General features: G+C 39.1%; 2 protein-coding genes across 2 annotated transcripts; both read left to right on the forward strand.

The window, feature by feature from the left end:
* Positions 1–10,202: 10,202 nt before the first annotated feature.
* Positions 10,203–12,137, forward strand: LOC134671731 (uncharacterized). Its single transcript, XM_063529556.1, has 2 exons — positions 10,203–11,760; positions 12,003–12,137. Exons 1-2 carry the CDS (start codon positions 10,276–10,278, stop codon positions 12,039–12,041), a joined length of 1,524 nt encoding a protein of 507 aa, XP_063385626.1. The 5' UTR covers positions 10,203–10,275; the 3' UTR covers positions 12,042–12,137.
* A 3,840-nt stretch (positions 12,138–15,977) lies between these two features.
* On the forward strand, positions 15,978–23,819 carry LOC134671732 (dentin sialophosphoprotein-like). The gene is made up of 5 exons (XM_063529557.1): positions 15,978–16,113; positions 17,359–17,554; positions 18,454–18,828; positions 19,408–19,608; positions 20,979–23,819. Exons 1-5 carry the CDS (start codon positions 16,105–16,107, stop codon positions 23,774–23,776), a joined length of 3,579 nt encoding a protein of 1,192 aa, XP_063385627.1. The 5' UTR covers positions 15,978–16,104; the 3' UTR covers positions 23,777–23,819.
* The last annotated feature ends 1,293 nt before the right edge of the window (positions 23,820–25,112 follow it).

Below are 25,112 nucleotides of genomic sequence, written 5' to 3' on the forward strand. Positions count from 1 at the left end.
CTTTCGCCATTTTCATCTCTAGCCGCCAGCTTACTGCTTTTCGATCCGACCATTAACGGGTTGACCGCCACTTGAAGGGATAAACTTACGTCTGATTATAGCAAGCAAACTGTAAATATTTTCCACTAAGAGACGAGCCTAACTTGAAATTAACTAAAGTTAATTTGAAGTCTGTAACTAACTGTCGAAGTCTCGATCTAATATTATTATTTTAATAAATCAAATTGCAGATTGCAGCATCAGCATTCCACTTTTACAATCTTACGATTAAACACCATAAAGTTGTTCAAGAGTTTACACCTTTCCGATTATAGGTCTCCAACCTTGCACTTGGATATTACAAAATACGGACATCTCATAGGTACATATTGCAATACATTAGGCAAGTAAGCCATACCACCATACCATACCATTTTAAGCGACGAAATTTCTAAAATTTACTATATTTTATCTGTCATCCCGATATTTTTTACCCGACTATACGGCCACGCAAAAGGAGGGATATGATTACTTATGATTTTAACCGGTATGTTTGCTTTTCTTTTGGCGTTCGTCGGTGTAAAAACCATATTTTGTAATCATTTATTTTAAGTTTAGTTTTATTTATTTTTAGATGTAGTTTAAGTTTTGTGGGTTAGTTATGTAATATGTTTTTTAAGTATGTATATTAAGTACCTACGTATGCACTAATAAATAATGTACGTTGTACAAAATAACGAAAAAACCATTGTCATCTTGTTTGGGCTATTAGACGTCAAACATTACTTCCCTACCAGGATATTTTTAGACGCCAACATTACGTACGTCTCGCAAGATACGCCATCTAAATTATGTTAAAATAAACCATAACACATGTTTCATCAAAATTGTCGACTGAATAACTCCCTAAAACATGTCACGACGTGGCTTCAAAGGATTTAGATTATCATAATCATGAATGAATCTCAGTCGACATCTCATTGTATAAAACGGCGTATTTTAATATAAAAGCTCTGTCGCTTACGTCCTTTTTAAACAGGAATTGTATCACGATTTAATATTTAATTGGGTTGATTAGTTAGTAAATGGTATAATCATACCGTTTATGGTGTAATGCGTGATTCGCCAGTAACATTACTATGTGCATGATTTTGGCGGTTGAATTATAAAATTGAATGTTAATAGGATATTAAGAGTGCTATTACATTTCGGGGTTGAGCGAGTTTAGGTATTTTACGCGCTGCGGCAGGCCGTGCGAGCTCAGTATTCCGATCCCTTCTACCACACTCGCACTACAATGATGGATTAAACATTCTTGATCCTTCGCGAAGCATATTGAAATCAATCATAACAACACTAACTGTACTTAACTTATAAAGTCCTAAAACTGTTATTTGGTAAGTACGAAAATACTAAATGCAGTGCAAATGTACATAGGGGCTGTTCATAAATTACGTCATCTATTTTTGACCCCCCCATCCCTCAAATCATCCAAAAATCATGCTTCGGATGACTCTGTTTCCTCCAACGTCGTGCTACCATCATCCGATGTCCAGACCCCCTCCCCCCTCCTCCCATTTGAAACGACGTAATTTATGAATAGCCCCCTACTCGTACTTATGAACGTATATTACTCGAAAGAAATTATAGGTACTGGCTTATTTACAAGAAACAAGTTACAAGAAACTGAAGATACACAGGGTCTGATGATGGAGCTGGAAGGTGGCCACGGGTACCAGTCTATCATGTAACTAAACCACTTCGTGTTTGGGCTCGTTTGATTCGTCTCAACAAGATCTTTGACACTGAAGATACACAGGGTCTGATGATGGAGCTGGAAGGTGGCCACGGGTACCAGTCTCTCATGTAACTAAACAATTTCGTGTTTGGGCTCGTTTGATTCGTCTCAACAAGATCTTTGACACAAGACAGTACTCAGGGTCTGATGATGGAGCTGGAAGGTGGTCACCATTACCAATCACAACTAAACCACATCGTGTTTAGGCTCGTTTTATTCATCTCAACAAGATCTTTGACACTATATAGGTGATACTCAGAGTCTGATGATGGAGCTGGAAGTTGGTTACTGGTACCAATCAACCATGCAACTAAACCACTTCATGTTTAGGCTCGTTTGACTAGTCTCAACAAGATCTTTGACACTAGGTGATACTCAGAGTCTGATGATGGAGCCGGAAGGTGGTCACCGGTACCAATCAACCATGCAACTAAACCACTTCATGTTTAGGCTCGTTTGATTAGTCTCAACAAGATCTTTGACACTAGGTGATACTCAGAGTCTGATGATGGAGCTGGAAGGTGGTCACCGGTACCAATCAACCATGCAACTAAACCACTTCGTGTTTAGGCTCGTTTGATTCGTCTCAACAAGATCTTTGACACTAGGTGATAAACCAAACACGAAGCCCAAACACGAAGCCCAAACACGAAGTGGTTCAGTTATGTGATAGACTGGTACCCGTCGCCACCTTCGAGCTCCATCATCAGACCCTGAGTAGTATCTTGTGTCAAAGATCTTGTTGCGACGAATCAAACGAGCCCAAACACGAAGTGGTTTAGTTGCATGGTTGATTGGTACCGGTGACCACCTTCCGGCTCCATCATCAGACCCTGAGTACTATCTTGTGTCAAAGATCTTGTTGAGACGAATCAAACGAGCCTAAACACGAAGTGGTTTAGTTGCATGGTTAATTGGTACCGGTGACCACCTTCCGGCTCCATCATCAGACCCTGAGTACTATCTTGTGTCAAAGATCTTGTTGAGACGAATCAAACGAGCCCAAACACGAAGTGGTTTAGTTGCATGGTTGACTGGTACTGGTGGCCACCTTCCGGCTCCATCATCAGACCCTGAGTACTATCTTAAGTCAAAGATCTTGTTGAGCCGAATCAAACGTGCCCAAACACGAAGTGGTTTATTTGCATGGTTGATTGGTACCGGTGACCACCTTCCGGCTCCATCATCAGACCCTGAGTACTATTTTGTGTCAAAGATCTTGTTGAGATGAATAAAACGAGCCTAAACACAAAGTGGTTTAGTTGCATGGTTGATTGGTACCGGTGACCACCTTCCGGCTCCATCATGAGACCCTGCCCTGAGTACTATCTTGAGTCAAATAAATACATATAGAATGTCAGGTCGTTTCAAATATTTTTAATTCTGTCCGGTAGTTTATTAAACTGTACCATTATAAATTATAATACTATAAAAACAGTGCTAGGATCAAAGTCTCTCGTTGCGGTTTACACGCACACAGTATAGCGTTTTACACGGCGCCCGCCGCACACAATGATAAAAAACCTCGTCGTCGCCGTTGAAAATGACCGACACACGTCCTGCCTGTACAAGCTCTGCCGCGGCACTGAGCTGGCGAGCGCGCGTCATCGGTAATATAGAGTAGTTTTCAAAAAATTGCCAAAAAATTATAGTAGAATTTCATAAACACTAATGTATACCAACAGTATAAGCAAACGTTGCAGATTGCTTGAGTATGAAAATGACTTCGATATTAAGTAGATTTTCGTAGAAATTGACACTTGTTTCGGAGAGAAAATTGAGTTCGTTTTACTTTGATTTTCTCTTTCTCAAAGGTATGTAGGAAAAATATCGTTTGATATGCCTAAAGTACAGGGTATTAGTAATACAAAATAGCCAGGTTTAGCAGAGTAAACTTCTCAACATTTCCAAATAAGAGCTTGCCGTTCAGTGCTTCACGCGGTTTTTCGGAAACGACCATCAGAAAAAAATTCATTACTAATTTAATAAGTCCTTTTTCTAATATTTACAACGATATTTAAAAAGATAAGAAGACGCTTTTACTGGAACAAGTACTCATTGTTTCTAATAATGAGCACAAAGTCCTGAATTTCGTCGACTAGTATCATCAATTTTGCATTATTTCGACTTTTCTTGTAAGAGCGCTCTTAAGGATATGAGTAGTTGGACTAAATTATGTTATAAAGGCGCCATTCATTTATTACGTGAGATGATTTTTGCCAGATTTTGACCCCCTCCCTCCCTTATGTGAGAAAAAATAAGGAAAGGCAGACCCCCTCCCCGCTGCTTTGTATATATACGTTTATTTTGTACCTGCAGAGGTACTAAAACTTTTTTTGATAATAATCAACTTTGGGTTCATTTAAAAGTTTCAAACACGCGCGGACGCACGCGATTTTTCAAAGTATAATCTAACGGCCTGGCCACGACATTGGTCTAAGGCGATCGGCGGCGGCGACCGGCGGTAAGTCGCAAAAACAATAACCCGGCCCGGCGACGCATAATGCATGCCACGAGCCTTGTCGCCGAGCGGCAACGCGCGCGGTGTGCACCGGGCGACCGGCGGCGGCGGCGAGCGGGGAGGGGCGCGACTCGAACATTTGTATCGGGCAGCGCAGGCGATGCCACGACCCCACGACTTTAGAGCGGCGCGACCGGCCTAGGCGGCGCGACGGATCGAGCGGGGCGATACGGAACAAAACATTTTGTTTTTTTTTCGAGCGACATGGAGACGGAAGGGTTTATTATTGAAATTTTAAATGTACTTTCGCGTATTTAAGTATGTTGTGACGTCTCCACACTTATTCTTGTGTAAGTACTCGTTTTTTTGGGTGCTTTATATATACAATTAAAAAAATACTAAACTAGATGTAAATAAATTTGTCGTCCTGTATTTAGCCCATGCACCCATTGACAAACAATGAAATATATTCTAGGCACTTTTGAAAAAAAAAACCATGATTTTAAATACGTCTACGTCCCAGCCGCTAGTCGCTGCCGCCGCTACTGAAAGTACGTGGCATGCCTGGCGGTCGCTCGCGTTTTCCGCCCCGCCCGCCGCCCCGCCGATCGCCTTAGATCAATGTCGTGGCCAGGCCGTAAACTTGCGCACTTGTGTGATTTTACGTAAGACCTATCCAGACTTCCTCCCTACCCCCTGTAAGTAAAAATAAGACATGGTTGAACCCCCTCTACCCTAAATCGCCTTACGTAATAAATGAACGGTGCCAAACTTATAAATAAATATTAACGCCTTAGATAACTTTGCACAAACATGACACATGACAAGCGACAGAGTCTGAAAATATGTGGTTTTCCATCAGAGAAGAGTCCTTATGCTTCATGTGCAATAAGGACTTTTCTATCAGAATTCCTGTATGATATTCAGATGGAAACGCACACATGACGACTATAATAGCGCTGCTGCTATATGATTTAGGTCCCTTTGTTTCCCATAAAGTTTTAAGTCATAATGTATTGTTTGTCATATAATCGTTAGTCATAAAACTGAAACCGTTAACTTTTCAGGATTTTCCTAAGGTTATTCTATAGATAGGTTAGGTTAGGTTAGGTTAGGTTTGTTTTATGGCAATCCTGAAAAGTTACGCGTTTCTGAGAAAAACCAATTATGACTAACGAAAATTCGGACAAACAATACATTATGAATTAAAACTATTTGGCAAACAATAGAGACCCGATTTAGGTATATGAAACAATAAATGGGTGAGTGTGATGGAAAAAGATGTTGAATCACGTTCGGTTTCAGACTAAGTACCACTGCGCGCATTATACGGCGTTACGAGCTTACACGGGCGTACGCGTACGCTCGTATAAAACACTAGTCCCTTATGGTGTAGGCAAGTTTCATCTGAAAATTCGAAATGTGTCCGAAATTTAATTAATTCATATATTAGTAGTTTCATATAAGTAGTTTTGATGACAATGCCATTATATTTTAATCCAACAAGTAGTAGTAGCTCTATGAGTAGCTTTTATATTCTTTGTTTTATTTTAGATATATTTAGGGTTGTTAGTTTTAATTTAGTATTATTTATAGATGTATTTAGTTCATAAGTTATTTATTTGTCTTTCTACTGTCTTTTTCCTATGAAATAAACTTTTTATCATAGTTCTCTAAATAAAATCCAACAAGTAAAACGTATAGAAAACTAAAATACCTAGTGGGGTTAAAATACTGCTACGGTTACACAGCGTACACAGCTATGTCAGAGGTAAATTTTAAAAATAATTTTAAGCGATTCAATCCCGTCGTTGTGGATAATAACACCTACTATTCGTCACAAAACTTCTGACTCTATGGTGACCTCAAAAACAAACCACGCTACTTACATACATAGGGACATTACATGGGGACCGTGCGTGTTGGAGGGTCTGACGTCTAGTGGCCTGAATCGGAAACATATGTGCACACTGCACATGTACCTACATTGCCAAAGCAAATGCTACCATCTACCGTTCTTGTCGGTACGTTTATTTGTGCATAGTAGGTTCTGCCATCTTTACGACACATTTACGCCTCGCGCCAAAAATCTGACGGCTCCTATGCTGCCCCCTATAATTCATGCACGGGGCCTATAGAAGTCGGGTCAAAGAGAATTAAGTTTTTTATTATGAAAATAACAGGTTACAATGGTCACTTTCATTGTTTCCGCCTTACAAATGACAGCTGATCAAAATCAAAATAATGGTGTAGGATGCAAAACATGAAGCTGTCAGCGAATTCAAATAATTAGAGGTGTTATTGTAAAAAGTCGGAAGAAAACAATATGGTTGTGAGCAAGACGAGTTACGCCCAACGTTTGATAGCTGTTTAGTTTTGATTGCATAATTATACGATATTTGTTTTTAATCGATGTTCCATGATTTCAGTGCGTGTGCGTGATTTACTAGTTTCCTTTGGTGATTGCCTTAATTTGATTAATTTAATTTAATTGCACTGAGAGAAAAGTACAACAAAAATACACTTAGTTAGACTTACAAAAATAAACTTAATCCGGGGACAAGGAGAGTTAACTAATAGGAACAAATTGACTTTTGCAATTTCTATTATCTGTTTGTTGAAATTATATTTGGGATTACTGAACTGTTTGTAGAAATAAATAAACTTTACAGAAATAGTGAAACGTCCATAATTATTACTAAAACTTCATTTTTCCCCCAGTACAGAACTGTTTTTTAATTCCTGGTGATGATTTTTCTCTCAGTGTGTCGTCTTCATTTCCACTATAATTAAAATGAATAGTAAAGGAGTACTTCGGATGTTGAAATTAAAGACGATTGACGACCGGTCTGGTCTAGTGGGTAGTGACCCTGCCTGCGAAGCCGATGGTCCTGGGTTCGAATCCCAGTAAGGGCATTTATTTGTGTGATGAACACTAATATTTGTTCCTGAGTCATGGGTGTTTTCTATGTATATACCTAAGTAAGTATTTATTTATATAAGTAATATAAGTATGTATATCGTCGCCTAGCACCCATAGTACAAGCTTTGCTTAGTTTGGGGCTAGGTTGATCTGTGCAAGATGTCTCAAAAAAATAAAAGAACTTCTTGTTTTATTAACTCAGTAATTCCACCCTGCACAATCCCTATTATACAAACTGCCGGCATTAACAATATAAAAGCCGAAATGACATAAAATTATCACCGCGTCTTATTGTTACGGCGCGATTCGGAAAGTGAATTAGAGATTAACTAGATACGATATAGTAAAGATATGTGACGTCCCACGAATAAAGGTACCTTATGGCAGTTGGCGGTTACGATTATTAACGTCGCTCCAATATTATTGCGGCGCTTTGCGACGTAAGCGCCAGCCGCCATAAGGTATCTTTTGTCGTGGAACGTGACGTTTGACGTTGACGTGTCACATAACTTTACTATTTCATATCTAGTGAATCTCTAATTAATTTCCCGAATCGCGGCGCCAGCCGCCATAAGGTACCTTTTGCCGTGGAATATCACATATCTTTACTATTTCATATCTAATGCATCTCTTATTCATTTCCCGAATCGAGCCGTTAGTCGCTTCAGATTGTTTTTTTTAATGCCTCCCTCAGTCCCGACATCTGTCACTTTTCCCGCGCATCGCGCCTAAGTTTTTCTTAAAACGGTCTCACCTATTAAGGCACGTTGACATTTACATGCAATTTGTGATAAAGTAAAAATATAAAACTACAATTAATTATGGACGCGATGTCGGAACCTACCAATAGGTAAGTACATTGATGCCTGTATTCGGATTTCGAGATAATCACAAGATCTAAAGACGATCTAGAGATCAACTAGATCTACATTAGATATCGACTAGATATGACTTGGATATCTAAGTCATAACTTGTCGAAATCGTTCAAGAGGACCTTCAGAATCGCGGAAATGTCAAATTTGACATACCTTTATTATTATTTATTACTATTATTAATACAAGAAATAACCTTATGATCTAATTCAGTTCCCTGCAAAACTGTTTACACAGTTTGTCTGCAGGTGCGAGTCTCTGATATAATTACTTACATACGTAATCAATGTAAAATATTATAAAAACTAACATCATACACTTAACTAATATAATCAGATATACCTTACTTTACTTGGGTGACATTTGCAGGCACAGGCATGCAATTGTCACCCAAGCATTTTCAATAGGTGCTGCTTTACTGCTGTTTTAAATCTAGTTTTATTGGGCTCGAGCCTGATATTTTCTGGAAGACTGTTTAAGAAATATGGCAACCTTTTTTTTAGAGTTCGGTCTCCGTAATAATTGGTGACGCGGGGTATTTCATATTTTTGCACAGCCACTGATCTTGTATTATGTTTATGTTCTAACCTATCTTACAAATATCTTTAAATTATCCATATCGTAACTTTTGGAAGTCTAGTAGAAATCTAATTCATTTTCCGAATCGAGCCGGGAGTCAAACGTCCGTAGAAAACGTAAAACGAAACTTAACGAGGCGAGGCTAGGATTTTATCCAAAAAGCTACCAATTTATTCGAATTTAGATTCGATTTATTCACTACTTTGCAAACGCAGCAACAATGATTATAAAAATATTATTTTTGTAGGATTCAATAATTCAATTCAAAATATATTTAGGGCGAAAAGGTCGGTTGCTGGAAAACTAGGCTTCATTCTATGTAAGTAAATAATATAAGCTTTTATCTGCACAAATTTAAACAAAAAGAGTACAAATGGCGGACTTAACGCCTTAAGGCATTATCTACCAGTCAATTCATCAAGACAATTCGAAAAAACTCGATCAATTAGGTTGCCTACGTTATTTATAATATCGTTATCATAGAGTTCCTATGGCCACCTCCTGTGCCTAATCAGATCAGCTCGATGGGACATGGGACCGTATTGCATTGTCACCCAAATTCCATAGTTTTAGCTCAATCGAATAATCGGTTGTGGGTCTAATTTAGCTTGCAAGATTTGATCAAACGTACATATATACAAACATTACAAGTTGAATAAAAGCTTGTAAAACAGCAAAGATCCCGACAAATTGAGAACCTCCTGAAAAAAGTACTGAACATCCGAGAACACAATACACTTTTTTTGTTTGGGCAGTCGTGTAAAAATGTATGTATGCATACAGATATGTATGCATTCTTGTATTGTTATATTTCTATTTAGGTACTTATTGTAGTAATTTGTATTCAAAACTTGCATTTCATTAATTTTAGTGATTGTACACTTGCTTTACCTACTCATTTCCTCAAAGATTAACCGGAAGAGATCCCATACAGGGATAAGTTCGCCTTTGTTGTATTTAATTCACTCTGTAACCGTGTTTCTCGTGTTTTTATTTCATTGTACAATAAAGTATATACATACATACGTACAAAATCCTCACCACATATTTAGGTATTTGTATCATTGTGTATGAGTAGTGATCCAAAGGACTCGAGCCTTTTAGCTCTTTTTAGGGTTCTGTACCCAAAGGGTAAAACGGGACCCTATTACTAAGACTTCGCTGTCCGTCCGTCCGTCCGTCCGTCTGTCACCAGGCTGTATCTCACGAACCGTGATAGCTAGACAGTTGAAATTTTCACAGATGATGTATTTCTGTTGTCGCTATAACAACAAATACTAAAAACAGAATAAAATAAAGATTTAAATGGGGCTCCCATACAACAAACGTGATTTTTGACCAAAGTTAAGCAGTCGGGAGTGGTCAGTACTTGGATGGGTGACCGTTTTATTTTTTTGCTTTTTTTTGTTTTTTTTTTTTGCATTATGGTACGGAACCCTTCGTGCGCGAGTCCGACTCGCACTTGCCCGGTTTTTTAGGGTGTTTCCGAACGTGATTATTTATTTATGTTAGCGTATTCGAACGAGTCCCTCCGTTCGTCTTGATTTTGGATTATCTATGTTTTGTCGATTGTCTGTTGTGCGCCATTAAGCCCAATAAAAACTCATTGCTTATAAATAAGATATTTTATTATAAACATGGTGTAGAAGTGGTAAATAAAAATGGAAGCAGAAGAATATAAGAAACTTCTTGAGCAGCAGTCGCAATTGGTAGCCGTGATGCAGCAACAAATGCTCATGCTACAAGAGCAAGTAAAAAATGTCACAACGCCGGATGTTAAAAGCCGCGTCTCTGTGCCCTGGCCGCAACCTTTAGAAGTAGATGATGGCGATCCTTACGAAAATCTTACCTTTTTCAAGAGCCGCTGGGAAGATTATTGCCTTGCTACCGGAATGAATAGTTGGAGTACCGAAAAAGATGAAACAAAAGCCGGGCTACTCCTCAGCGCAATCGGTACAAAAGCCATGAAAAAATATATGGATTTTGGCTTGTCTGAGATAGAGAAGAAGAGTCATAATGAAATATTAGCAAAAATGGAAAAGGTCATATTTCAAAAAACAAATGTAATATACTCCAGGTACTTGTTCAATATCAAAAACCAGAATGAAGAAAGCTTTGACGAGTATTTACTGGCTCTAAAGAAATTGGCTAAAAGATGCGATTATAAAGATTTCGAGGAAGAGATTTTAAGAGACAGAATTGTGGTGGGAATAAAGGATGGTGAAGTGATAAAAGAGTTGCTAAAAAAGCAAGACCTAACTTTAGAAACAGCCATCAATATCTGTCGTGCCTCGGAAGGTGCTGCTGCACAAGTTGCAGATCTAAAAAAATCTGAAGAGGTCAACAAGATTAATAAAAAAAAGCTGGATAAGGACACACCTAAAAAGTGTAAATTCTGTGGAGGCGTTCATGTATATCAAAAGAAAGTATGCCCAGCCTGGGGACAGCGTTGTGAAGAATGTGGTGGCCGAAACCATTTTAAAAAGGTTTGTAAGAAGTGTGGAACGGTAAAAGAATTACAAGAAGACTCTGATGACAGTGTAATCATAGCGGAGGTGAGGCACAATGAAGAGTCAGGTCATGTTGAGGCACCACTGTTGTTCCATATTGGCGAGAAAAAACAGAAAATATACTGTGCTTTGGACACAGGAGCTGCAGTTTCTGTGATGGGAGCAGAATACTATAAAAAGTTAACGGGTCAAAAGGATTTATTGGCTTTGACTCCACCAGTAAAAAAGCTGAAAGCTTTTAACGGCTCTCCCATCATTAATCATGGAAATGCATCCTTCTTAGTCACCAGAAAGAATCAGGATTATAAATTAAACTTTCACATTGTTAATGGAAAACATGAACCGCTTTTATCAGAGAAAGCTTGTGTAGCTCTGGGCTTTATTCAATACTGTGATGAAGTATCAACAGAGCTGGATCGTTCTAGTGCAGAGCATATAATGAAACAATATGAAGATGTCTTTGAGGGTTATGGCAGCCTCCCAGGTGAAGTGTCATTAGAGCTGGATGAATCAGTCCCAGCCCGGATTCAGCCTGCACGTCGAGTCCCAGTTGCACTAAAAGAAAAATTAAGAATGGAACTGGAACAACTAGAAGCTGATGGCATCATAGTAAAGGAGACGCAGCACACAGATTGGGTAAATAACATATTGATTGTTAGTCGAGATTCAAAATTCAGATTATGTTTAGACCCTATTCCGTTAAACAAAGCTTTAAAGAGACCAAACTTCCAATTCACTACTCTAGATGAGATGTTGCCTGAGCTCAGTAAAGCAAAGGTTTTCAGCACTGTAGATGCTAAGAAAGGATTTTGGCAGTGCCGTCTTACTGAGAACAGTAGTAAACTGACTACATTTTGGACTCCGTTTGGTCGTTACAGGTGGCTCCGTCTCCCGTTCGGGCTCTGTTCATCGCCTGAGATCTTCCAGCAACAACTCACCAGTCTCCTTAAGGATCTAAAAGGCATTGAGATTATAGCCGATGACATTTTAATTTATGGAGTTGGAGAGACAATTGAAGAAGCCGTGTTGGATCATAATATTAAATTTGAAAAATTACTAATAAGGTTAAGAGAAATAAATTGTAAGTTGAATAAAGACAAAGTCAATCTGCTAAAAACATCAGTGAAATTTTATGGACATGTGTTAACCAATGAAGGTCTAAAGGTAGACAAATCTAAGGTAGAGGCTATTAACAACATGCCTACTCCAACATCTAGTAAGGATGTTTTACGTTTTCTGGGAATGGTTGGATACCTTAGCAGATTCATAAATAATCTCAGTATTCAAGCTACGCATCTTAGGAGGCTAACAAGAAAGGATGTGGATTTTGTCTGGTCTGAAGCAGAAGATAAAGAGTTTAATATGTTAAAAAAGAAAGTTAGTGATTTACCTACATTGCAGTATTTTGATGTAAATAAAGAAGTGGTTTTAGAATGTGATGCGAGTGAATATGGCTTGGGTGCTGCAATGTATCAGAACAATCAGGTAATAGCTTTTGCATCTAGATGTTTGACAAAGACAGAAAAGAAATATGCTCAAATAGAGAAAGAAATGTTAGCAGTGGTGTTTGCTTGCATCCGATTTAATCAAAGTGTAGCGGGCAATAGTAGAATTATTGTCAAGACAGATCACAGACCATTAATTAATATTGCAAATAAACCACTGATTGAAGCTCCAAAAAGACTACAAATGATGCTACTCACACTTCAAAAATATAATGTACAGTTACAATTCATTCAAGGAAAAGAAAATGTTGTAGCAGATGCCCTATCCAGAGCTCCAGTAACAGAGGTATGTGACACTTATGATCTGGAAAATAAAATTAAGGAAAAAAAAGTTTATAAACTGATAAGCAAAATTTCAAGTTTAAAATATTTAAAGATTACAGATAAACTCTTAGAAAAAATCAAAGAAGAGTCCATAAAAGACACACTTTGCCTACAGTTAAGTGAATATATTATTAACGGATTCCCCAGATACATATCAGACATGCCAGTAGAGGTCAAGATTTTTCATAAATTCAAACATGAACTGTCCACATCAGATGGGCTCATCTTCAGAAATAACCAGGTTTTGATTCCAGAAGCATTAAGAGCAGAGATGATACAAAGAGTTCATGTCAGTCACAACGGAGTTGCTAGTACCCTTCGTTTAGCAAAGGGAAACATTTTCTGGCCTGGAATGTCGGGTGAAATAAAAAAATATGTTGAGAAATGTACATTTTGTATGGCACATGCTCCGTCACAACAAAAACTGCCTCTAATGTGTCATGACATACCGGCTTACCCTTTCCAATATGTATCCATGGATGTATTTAGCGTGGGAGATCTAAAGTTTTTGGTCACTATAGATCATTACTCAGATTTTTTCGAATTAGACAAAATTTCTAATTTATCAGCTAACGAAATCATATCTATCTGTAAGAAAAACTTTGCTCGACATGGTGTTCCTCAGAGAGTATGCACAGACAATGCAACTAATTTTGCCAATGAGTCATTTAAGAAGTTTGCAGATAAGTGGAATTTCGAGCATGTGACATCATCACCGCATCATGCAGAGTCAAATGGAAAAGCCGAAGCTACTGTGAAAATTGCAAAGAAGCTAGTACTTAACAGCCTAGAAACCAAACAAGATTTATGGTACAGTTTACTTCATCAGCGTAATGTTCCTATAGAAATGGACAATACCAGTCCCTCTCAGAAATTATTTTCTAGAAGAACACGTTCTGGACTTCCTTGCCTGTTAAGACATTTAAAGCCAAACATAATTCCTGATATACCAGTTAAAATAAAAGAAAGAAAAGAAAAGATAAAACGGGAATGTGATAAAAGGTGTGCTGAGCTGCCAGAGTTACAGGTAGGACAGAATGTTGTTACTCAGCTTCAGCCAGAGGTTGATAAGAGATGGAGTTTTGGTATCATCACAAAGAAACTAAATAAAAGATCGTATATAGTACAGGTAAATGATAAAGCATACAGAAGAAGTAGAGTTCATATAAAGCCTTACAGTGGGGCCTTAAAGTGGGGCCTATATAAAGCCTTAAAAGAAAGAAAAGAAAAGATAAAACGGGAATGTGATAAAAGGTGTGCTGAGGTGCCAGAGTTACAGGTAGGACAGAATGTTGTTACTCAACTTCAGCCAGAGGTTGATAAGAGATGGAGTTTTGGTATCATCACAAATAAACTAAATAAAAGATCGTACATAGTACAGGTAAATGATAAAGCATACAGAAGAAGTAGAGTTCATATAAAGCCTTACAGTGGGGACACTGTAGATGGTGGTCACCCTAGTCAGACACAGGTCCCAGATCACCAACCGCTGCACGATAGAGAACCAGAGTTTACTGGCTTTGAATTAGTGGAAGAGAACCAGTATACTAACCCTCTAGTGGTTCAGCCACCAATCAGAGAACAACATCCACCGATGGAACCTGAAGAGGCCGTGCGTCGCAGTGGGCGGGCTAAGACACAACCACGTCATCTAAGAGACTATGTTGTATCTTGTTTTGAGAAAGGGAGATGTTTCCGAACGTGATTATTTATTTATGTTAGCGTATTCGAACGAGTCCCTCCGTTCGTCTTGATTTTGGATTATCTATGTTTTGTCGATTGTCTGTTGTGCGCCATTAAGCCCAATAAAAACTCATTGCTTATAAATAAGATATTTTATTATAAACATAGGGCTCGCCTCATCTCTTGACGCCTAAAAGGCTCCAAAGGCTCGAGTCTTTTGGATCACTGTGTGAGTTATGTGACCCCTAAAAATGAAGATTCTTCGTCTTGTACAGTTGACTAGTTAGTCTCTCTGTTTCGCAAGCCATTGTAATGTTTAGATAGCTTGATAGCTACAATTAGCACAATCAGATCCTTAGTTTGGGGCGCTGATGCCACTTTAGGAGGATTTAGGTCGAGTAATGTTAATTACTCATATTTACTTTTATAGTAATTTTATTTAAAGTATATGGAACTTTGAAACGAAACATTTTTTTTCTGAAATTAGAGTGAAATTTTAAAACATTGATATTGAGCACTTACTGCAATAAGTCAGTATTTTTTGAAAGAAGTTAAAATAAAGGTTAGGAATTGCAGATCATCTAATAAAATTAAAATGTGTGTATTGTGTTTAAAATATGTTTGTTGTAGTTGTAGAATTTAGACTAAAAGTTAAAAATACACGAAATTTTTGGCTTAAAATGCATAGGTACACCCACTATACCTCAGGCAGGTACATACTTCTGGCATTCATTTGTAACTGAATTAAATGTATGATGATGAGATTAATGAGTGTTAATCTTCTTATGTTACATCTACCGGTTAATATTTTTATGTTACAACCGGAAGACGAAATCAAATCTTTATGGTTTTAAACATTTCGGTCAAAATATTGAACACAAAGTTACTCACCTGACTTACAATTAACGTTTGAATGAATGCAAATAAACTAGATTGAGATTATTTTATAAAAGACGTGACCTAGTGTGACCTCACGACATCTCGTGAAAATTTACATCCATACTCCACCTCGGAAGTGTTGATTATTCTATTCATAACACCTATGATCAAATTCCGATTCTACCAATAAAAAGAATATATTATTTTGCCCTTTTTATAGATCACGACGCTCCAAAATGTACAATGACAACATTGTAAACATATAAACATCATTCCCAATTAAATTTTAACATTACTGAGCTACTTGAACTTGGGATCTCTGCTTGCATCTTTACAAACTTATCCGTTCACTTTCGAAACTCAAACCTTTTTAATTTCGATCTTACTGCTACGCCACAAAGCAAGATTTCTGATAGCATTTGAGGTTGTTCAAAGAAATAACTGCAAAGATAATGTTGTTATAATTCGTGAGCACGTTTTTTTAGACGACTTTTGAAGATGTATATAAACCAAATGTGGTGCGTTTTGTACCATCAGTATCTGGGATTCGCTCATTGGAGCTGGTTCGGGAGTTAGTTCGGCACAAGAGATGAATTTGGTAATACATTTGTTACGGAAGCGGTGATCAATCATTTGACAAGTGTTTTTTTTTATTGAGCAATGGCATCCAGGGATTTGTGCCATCGGGCTTGTTGAGTGGAACATACGGATCTTATTTAATAATGGTGTCTAACGGTTTCGAATTGTGAATAATTTATTGCTTTTTCGGGATCAGTGGTTTTATTTGAGTTGCGGTAGAATTAATATGTCGCCATATTTTCAAAATTTATAAAAAATAAACGTCAAATGCTAAAGTTCTATAAAATTAACTGCAAGAAGCATAACAACAATAAAAACTATTTTATATTCATATTAAAAATAACCTAACTAAAGAAGAAAAATAAATAAAGATAATAAAAAGTATAATTTGTAAATATAATCAATAAAAATAGCTAAATATTATAATTTGTATTTGATTAATTTAAATGGATATTTAAAGTTCAACTTAGCTTGAAATATTTGTAATATGGTTTTTTTTTGCCAAAAATCATTTATACCTGCTTAAATAATATAAAATCATCAATAATATCAAAGGCACTCAATAATAACTCGTAAATTTGCGGAAATAACTCAATATAACCACTCTGGTATTGCGGGTGTCCATGGGCGTCGGTAATCGCTTGCCATCAGGCGATTCGTCTGCTCGTTTGCCTCCTATATAATAAAAATAAAGATCTTTAAGATCGGCCAAGTGATATCTAACTTTAAAAGCAAATAGGACTTGATTATTCCAATTTTGAGCTTCATGACACCTTAATCCTTATACAATGAGTATAAGGATTAAGGTGTCATGAAGCTCAAAATGTTTTTCTTAATTGTATGCATAACAAAAAAAAATATCAATCCTTAGTAGAGATAATTGTGCGTTAATTTTCAAATTCTTTGTCATATCTTAATGTAAACGTACTGGTGCTCGACGCGGTCCCAGTACATGTCATCTTGAAATTTAAGTAATTGTCAATAGAGGTGACAGCTCTTAAGGTGTCATCTATTAGGCATTAGCATGTCGAGCACTAGAACGTTTACCTTACTGGGTATGACAAGGAAGTTATTGAGACACCATGTTCTATAGATTTAAAGTCCGTCTAAGCCAAGTGCGGAGAACAAATGGCCATGACACCCGATAATTTTATAGAATGATATGCAGGGTTACTTTGGTCACTCTAATATCTGCTATTTATGGAAATAGCAGAATAGTTGTCGTCGTTTGCTATAAGTTAACTAAAAAAACCCTTTTCTCCAGTTAATAGTAGCCGCATTGGCCGCGGTTTGCGGGGCAGCCAAGCTCGACCGCACTTACCTGCCTCCTGCATCAGCCAGGACTGCTGGAGGCAGTGAAGCATCACTGCAGACTCCTAACTCCTTCAGCCAGAACTCTGCCCCTAAAGGGAGTTACACTAATGACTTCCAGGGCGTGGTTGTCGACGCTGCCCTTGCAGGTATGTTGTCTAGTTACAGTGGAACCGCTTAGCCAGGACTGCAGGAGGCAGTACAGCATCACTGCAGACTCCTAACTCCTTCAGCCAGAACTCTGCCCCTAAAGGGAGTTACACTAATGACTTCCAGGGCGTGGTTGTCGACGCTGCCCTTGCAGGTATGTTGTCTAGTTACAATGGAACCGCTTGGCCAGGACTGCAGGAGGCAGTGAAGCATCACTGCAGACTCCTAACTCCTTCAGCCAGAACTCGGCTCCTAAAGGGAGTTACACTAATGACTTCCAGGGCGTAGTCGACGCTGCCCTTGCAGGTATGTTGTCTAGTTACAATGAATCCTTTACATCAGCTGCCCGCTTGGCCAGGACTGCTGGAGGCAGTGAAGCATCACTGCAGACTCCTAACTCCTTCACCCAGAGCTCGGCTCCTAAAGGGAGCTACACTAATGACTTCCAGGGCGTAGTCGCCGCTGCCCTTGCAGGTATATTGTTTAGTTACAATTAACCCTTTACATCAGCTGCTCACTTGAACAGGACTGCAGGAGGCAGTGCAGCATCACTGCAGGCTCCACTCCTTCCAGAACTGGGCTCCTAGCTTCAAGCCTTCATCAAGACCAGCACCTAAGGAGAGTTACATCAACATCTTAATTTCCTAGTTACTGTAATAAAATATAATCTCGTCAGTGAAAGCTATAAAATTCTAGACTACATCTGCTGTGGCAGCAAAAAAAATATCATATTACATGTTTTTCTTGATAAGCAGTTATTATTTTTGGTCTATGAAATTAATTCTCGAATTCTGTTTCATTTCTCCTGGTCACACTTAACTGCGTCATTAGAATGGCTTGTTCATCATAAATAGCTCACTTAATAAGGGTTTAATTTACCAAATTTTTCAAATTTTAGGAACCCGAGGCGCCTCAGGATCTGAAGAAACCGGCCTCGGCGCTCCCCGTAACGCGTACGGTTCGACTGCCTCCAAAGTAGGCGAAGCTGCCTTCCGAGGCGCCCAGGCTGGCTTCAGGTTCCCTCAAGGCTTCGGTCCTAACTCCGCATTCGCTCCCCAAACTTCACAAGATTCCGAGTTTGAAGCCAGAGAGTCACCTGATGGTTTAGAAGTTTCTGGAGAGTCTCAATTTGGAGATTCAAGACCAGAGCGTCCCCAAGCAGCTCAGGAACGCGGTGCCAACACTTTGAGGTTCGACAGCGAAGTTGGCGTTGAGAGTTTCAACTACGCCTTTGAAACTGACAATGGGATTTCTGCTGAAGAGACTGGAACAGGTTAGCTGCACTCAAAATTGTACTCTACTAACAGGAAACTAAGGCTATTTTGGCACCAATAAAAATACTGCGGGGTGAATAGGGATAAAAACTGGGAATGTAATTCATTTGAAAAATCTAATTATACTTTTGGAATTACATCATAATACTATCTTAGTATTCTAAGTGGGTATGGGTAGGATAATTTTCGTGATAAAAACTATCCTATGTGTTTTCCCGCGACTCAAACAATTTCTATACCTTCCTTTGATATAAACATTCAATTAATTGGTTCAAAAGTGATAAGGTAATAGATAGACAGAGTTAAGGATGACTCACGTTAGACCGGACCGTGTCGGGCCGGAGCTCTCGGAGCTTACTTACTTTTCTATGACTTGACAGGCGATCACGTGATGCTTTTCATAGAAAACGATGCGCCAGAAGCTCCGGCCCGGACACGGCCCGGTCTGACGTGAGTCATCCTTTACTCTGGATTCATATACGTCTGAGTAGAATGGTGTTTCCGTAAAAAAAAAAACTATCCAATATCCTTGGGACTACTTCGAATGAGTGCACTAAACAATTTTGAATTCCGAACAGCAACCAACGGCGTCCAAGCTCAGGGCGGTTACTCCTACACTGGCGATGACGGGAAAGTGTACACGGTGACGTACACCGCCGATGAGGGCGGGTACCAGCCCAGGGGTGACCATCTGCCGACCCCGCCGCCGATCCCGGAGGAGATTCTGAAGTCTCTGGAGCAGAACGCCAGGGATGAGGCCAACGGTGTCGTTGATGATGGTGAGCTGAATTATTCTTTTAAAAAACTTTAATAGAAATATACATCTCGTTCCTAGTCTCATTAAAAAGCTTAACAACATACAAGCTTGTACTTATACGTCGATTCCCTAACATAAGTATCCACTTTTCTATACAATTAGTATGGCAACTCAGCTACTTAAGTTGTTGGGGCACCGATCGCACTACCTGTGTAAACTAGTTACTTCATTTTTTTTGCAGTAGGTAGGTAGAAATAACTGCGCATAAGTAAACATGTAAATATTTTAAACGGTATAATATTGAAAAAATCCCAAGTAGTTACTTACTTACTGTTTTTAAATAAAAAGGACGATATAAAAAAAAGTCACGCTTGACGCTTTCGGTCAAGATTTCATTCGACAAAGGTTCGGGTGTAACTTTACCATTTTTACTTTATTAAAAATTTTGTTTTAAAGTTACCTATAATTTAAATAGTTGTAGGATATTCATATTTATGTACATAATTTTATCGTATTATGTCTGATGAGATAACCTTATGCTTACTTCTTTTGCAAGATTCCTCATGCTTAGAAATTCTAAAAATCCAAGAAGACAGGAAACGATGTACCACCTTATGTAATGTACCTATGAGAGCAATAAGTTACTGAATACTGAAACTAAAATATAAATAATTACCACATACTGTTATCTGATCGTTTTTCGATAGTTTGGCATATCATTGAATGAATCAAGGTTAACTATTAACTAACTCCTTTTTAGTGTTTCATTTGTTTCACGAACTCGTTACAGATTTGTCGATTATTTCTTAAAAGGCAATTAATATTGTATCTCTATAGGGTTCTATAGCTAAAAAGGAATGCGATGATATGGAACTCTCGAAGCGCGAGTCGATTAGTACTCCGTGTTTTTTTCCTTTTAATTTAAGTTTTATCAAGCACAAAGCTTTTTTATTATTACCTATTTAGAAGGTACAAAATACGTATTTTCTTTTAACAACGCTGGAATTACGTATGACGTATGATAATTGTTTCTTTTATACTAACACAGCAAAACAAAAGGGTCGTTAAATCTGCCTAATATTACATCCTGGACTATTCTAAACTATTTAGTACAAGTATAACACAATGTGTTCTAAAGAGGCATATATTAATTATTCAATAGCAATATTAATTAATGCCTTTTGCTAATTCAATTTTCACTTTCCAACACAATGATAAAAAATCCTCTGCAAATAAGTAACCGCACAATTCATTATCGCTTTAAAATCACTGACAAAATCCGTAACGGGACAGCTCAGCATTATACCATTGTGCCGTGATAAATGTATTTGCCGACTGATATATCGTCAACCGCTTGACAAATGGCTAACAACTTTCATTTTTTATTTACAGGCTTGTACGATGCTCAGAAGTACAATGCGGGAGGCGATTACGCGGAAAGTGACAGCGCTAATGGTAAACAGAATGGTGGGCCATCAGCCGGTACTGGGAACACCGGCGACGTCGATGCAAGCGGCACATTCATTAATCAGAACATTCAGAACAAGCCTTTCAACCCCAACGGACAAGGCGGTGACAAAACAGTGAACCAGTTCACAAGCTTCCAAAACAATGCTGCCAACAGAGTTGGATCAAGAAACGATTACTTGCCTCCGTTCCAACAGACACCACAAAGGCAGCAAAACGCTAGCCCGGATAGTTCAGATGCTGATTCATCCTCAAGCTTTCAACACGAATCGACTGAGGGCTCTGGTAATTTCCAATCCCAATCTCAACAGAACCGACCAACCTCTCAATCTATCGGTTCAAGACCCACCACTAACCAATTCGGCTTCAAACAAGGCACAAATGGAAATCAGGTCAACCAAAATGGAAACCACTTCTCTTCTCAAAGCAATAGGCAGCAGTTTGGATCAGCGGCAAACGCTGCCTCCGATAAGGGGCGTAACCAGTTCTCAGCCCACGCTTCAGCCTCTTTCAACTCTCAACATGCAACTTCTGTCCCTGATACTGAACTGACTACACCTTTTGAAACAAGTCCGCAAGATGCTCAGTCAGCTCAGTCTTCTGCGCCTTCTACCAACGCATTTGGTTTCAATAACCAGCCTAGTCACAATGGACAGTCGCACTTTGCGTCACAAAACTCACATCATCAGACTTCCCAGGCTCCTGCTCAACCGACCATTCCATCTTTCCCTCAGTCAAGACCTCAAGACTCTAACAACCGTCCAGTTGGTGGAAATAGGAATACGCAATTAGGATTCCCTACCCAAGCACCGCGTCAGCAAGAACAGTTCACCCAACAGACTGCTTTTGGTAGCAAGCGCCCTCAATTTTCTCAAAACGCTGATAGCCAATTCTCTCCCAGCACTCAGAGACCTCAATTCGCCCAACAAGCTACCGCTCAAGATGATTCTTATTACTACAATCAGCCTTCTAGAACTTTTAATACTCCCCAGTCACCCTCGAGGTTTTCAAGCGCACCAGCTAATCATTTTGATAGAGTAACCCAACGACCATCGTCTTCTCAAGCTCCCCAAGAAGAAGAAAACTATCCCTCAACTGTTTTCCCATCGCAAAACGGTCAGCGTCAAGGTCCATCTAGGCGACCTTCGTTCCCCACTCAATCGACTCCGTCAGATAACCAGTTCCAGAGTAACGGTATTGCTTCAGCTACCAATGGGATCACACAAGCATCCGCCTCTCCTTTCACTGCTCCTACATCAGCTCCTAGTTTCAACGGTCAGCATTCGAGCCACTCCAGGCAACAGCTGCAATATTCATCCTTCCAATCTAGCCGTCCTTCATCACCTGAGCCCAGCAAGCCTTCCTTCAGTGCGCAATCTACATCACCATCACAGTCCAGCGGAGCTCTATCGAGCCAATTTGAAAAACAGAACTTCGAGTCGGCTAAGCCTTTGAGCCAGCAGCCATTGCAAGAAGTGAAAGAGATTAAGCTTGATGATGACACCAAACCAGAAGCGCCTGTAACGAACCTGCAGTACAATGGAGAGGTTTACGAATACACCAAGCCAGCGGAGATGCTGCCGCCTCCAGAAAATGGCTTCGGACAGTTCGGAACTAAATTGCCAAGCGCTCAGAAACCTGCTGAACCGAAACCCCAATTTGGACAAACTGCTTCAGCTCATGCTACTTCGCAACCTCAGTTTGGACAGTCTACGACTTCAGCTCAAGCTACCTCTCAAACTTTTGCTCCCCAATCTACTCCGTTCAGTCAAAGTGCTAAGGCTCAACAAGGCAATCAATTCGGATCTCGACCTCAATTTGGACAGTCTACCACTTCAGCTCAAGCTACGTCTCAAACTTTTGCTCCCAAATCTACTCAGTACAGTCAAAGTGCTAAGGCTCAACAAGGCAATCAATTCGGATCTCGACCTCAATTTGGACAGTCTACCGCTTCAGCTGAAGCATCATCGAAGCCTTTTGCACCTCAATCTAACCAGTTCAGCCAAACTTCACAAGGCAAGCAATTCGGATCCCGGCCTCAGTACGGACAGTCAGCGACTTTGTCTCAACAGGCAACATCTGAATCGTTCGCTCCTCAACCTACCCAGTTCAGTCAAAGCGGCAAGATTTCACAAGGCAACCAATTCGGATCCCGACCTCAATTCGGACAGTCTACAACTTCATCTCAACAGGCTACATCTGAATCATTCGCTCCTCAACCCACCCAGTTCAGTCAAAGCGCACAAGACCAGCAGAATACCTTCGGATCCCGTCCCCAATTTGGTCAGGTACACTCACAGTCCCAACAATCAACATCTTTTGATTCAAAGCCTCAATTTGGTCAAGCTACCCAAACTGATCAGTTCAGCGCTCAAACTCAGGAATCCACTGATGAGTTCGATGCTAAACCATCGAAACAGTTCAACCAAGCGCATCAAACTGAACAGCACAGCAATCAGTTCCAGCGTAGACCATCTCAAGGAAGCTTCGCTGCCGCTGAGACTCCCAAACCTTTCGGTCAAGGAAATACGAGTACATGTTGCCAAGGTGCGTTCGGTCAGCAACCCAGCTTCGGCAAGCCTAGTCAGGATAGTTCCATTGCTTCGACTTTCCAAAGCAACTCCTTCAAACCAGCGCAGAGTTCGTCAGTCGCCGGAAAAGGAGAAGATTTTGGAGGACCAAGAGCGCCACCTAGCTTTGACGAAACGGGTTACCATTATTAATTTAGAATAAGTGCCATAGAATTATACGCTCTAGTTTTGAACGTCTATGTCGGATTTTGAACTCAAACAAAGTTTGTAAAATAGTACATTACGATACAAGAACGTTTTACAGTACATATGGTCCTTTAAATTTTTTAACATAGGCTCATATTGTCCTTAATCTCGCCCTAGGGAGGTAAAGTAGCACCATATGTACTGTAATTAAGTAATTTTTAAATCAATCGGCATTGAAACGGGAACTGGAGCATTTATTGTGATACAATAGGGTGGAAGTGCAAGTAATATAAATAAAATTAAATAATATCGTAGATATAACAGCGATAGCTATGCGTGCTTGCTGTATGTTTTGAACATGAAATATGCTCTCTAATAAATTATTTCTGTAAATAAAAATGGAAATGGTTTTATTTATTAATCTGTCAATTCTTATGAAAATCTGATTAGTAAGAACACTAGAATGGACAAAACAAACGCAATAGCAATGAACAAATAGACATGAGGAGGCTAGATCACTCCGGGGCAGCCATTTTAATACGATAAAGTGTATAGCAAATAGGTATAGCAAGCCTACAGGTTTTATAAAACTTACAGCCGGTAAGACTTTGAAAGTCTCTTTATTTCTAGGCAACCCCTTATGTATCATTGCTCAGTCACTTGAAGAATGGCTGTCGAATTTTGTCGTTAACAGGATAAAGATAGAAAAAACTTACTAAGCACTTTATGACAACGAAAAGTAATAATAATCGATGACATAACTGAAAACCTACCACATAAGGTCAATGGCACACAAACACTATAATAGCGGTGATAAAAATAACTTGACCATTATTATTATCCACGCTTCATTGAGAAGTATTTTATAGGGTTAAAATCTTTAGGAACAAAATAGTTAATTGCTTAAAAGGCGGAAATACATGGGTCTCGTCTCGACGCCAATTGGCTACTTTCCTACTAGTCAAATCAGCTTCTTTTTTAGGACTGTCAAAACGATTTGCTAATATGGATTTTATATGAAAACTTGTGTACTGACGTCACAGTCAACTCGTCTACTTTTTATACTTCCATCCGATTTATTAAATATAAATTATGTTTAAAAATAACTGCTACCTATGTTTTTATAATAATTATCATATTATCTGGTACTTAATTTCGTGCACGGTGTGAAATAATTTATTTTAATTACTTATAGGAAAGTACCCAATTACAACTTTGTTCCTTTCGGTGTCGAGACCTTCAGTCCGTGGGGCCCGGGAGCTTGCGGATTTGGCCAAACAGCTCATTGATGTCACTAGGGACAAAAGAGCTGGCAGCTTCCTTGCTCAACGAATAAGCGTTG

Source organism: Cydia fagiglandana, chromosome 16, assembly GCF_963556715.1.
Source record: "Cydia fagiglandana chromosome 16, ilCydFagi1.1, whole genome shotgun sequence".
Lineage (NCBI taxonomy): Eukaryota > Metazoa > Arthropoda > Insecta > Lepidoptera > Tortricidae > Cydia > Cydia fagiglandana.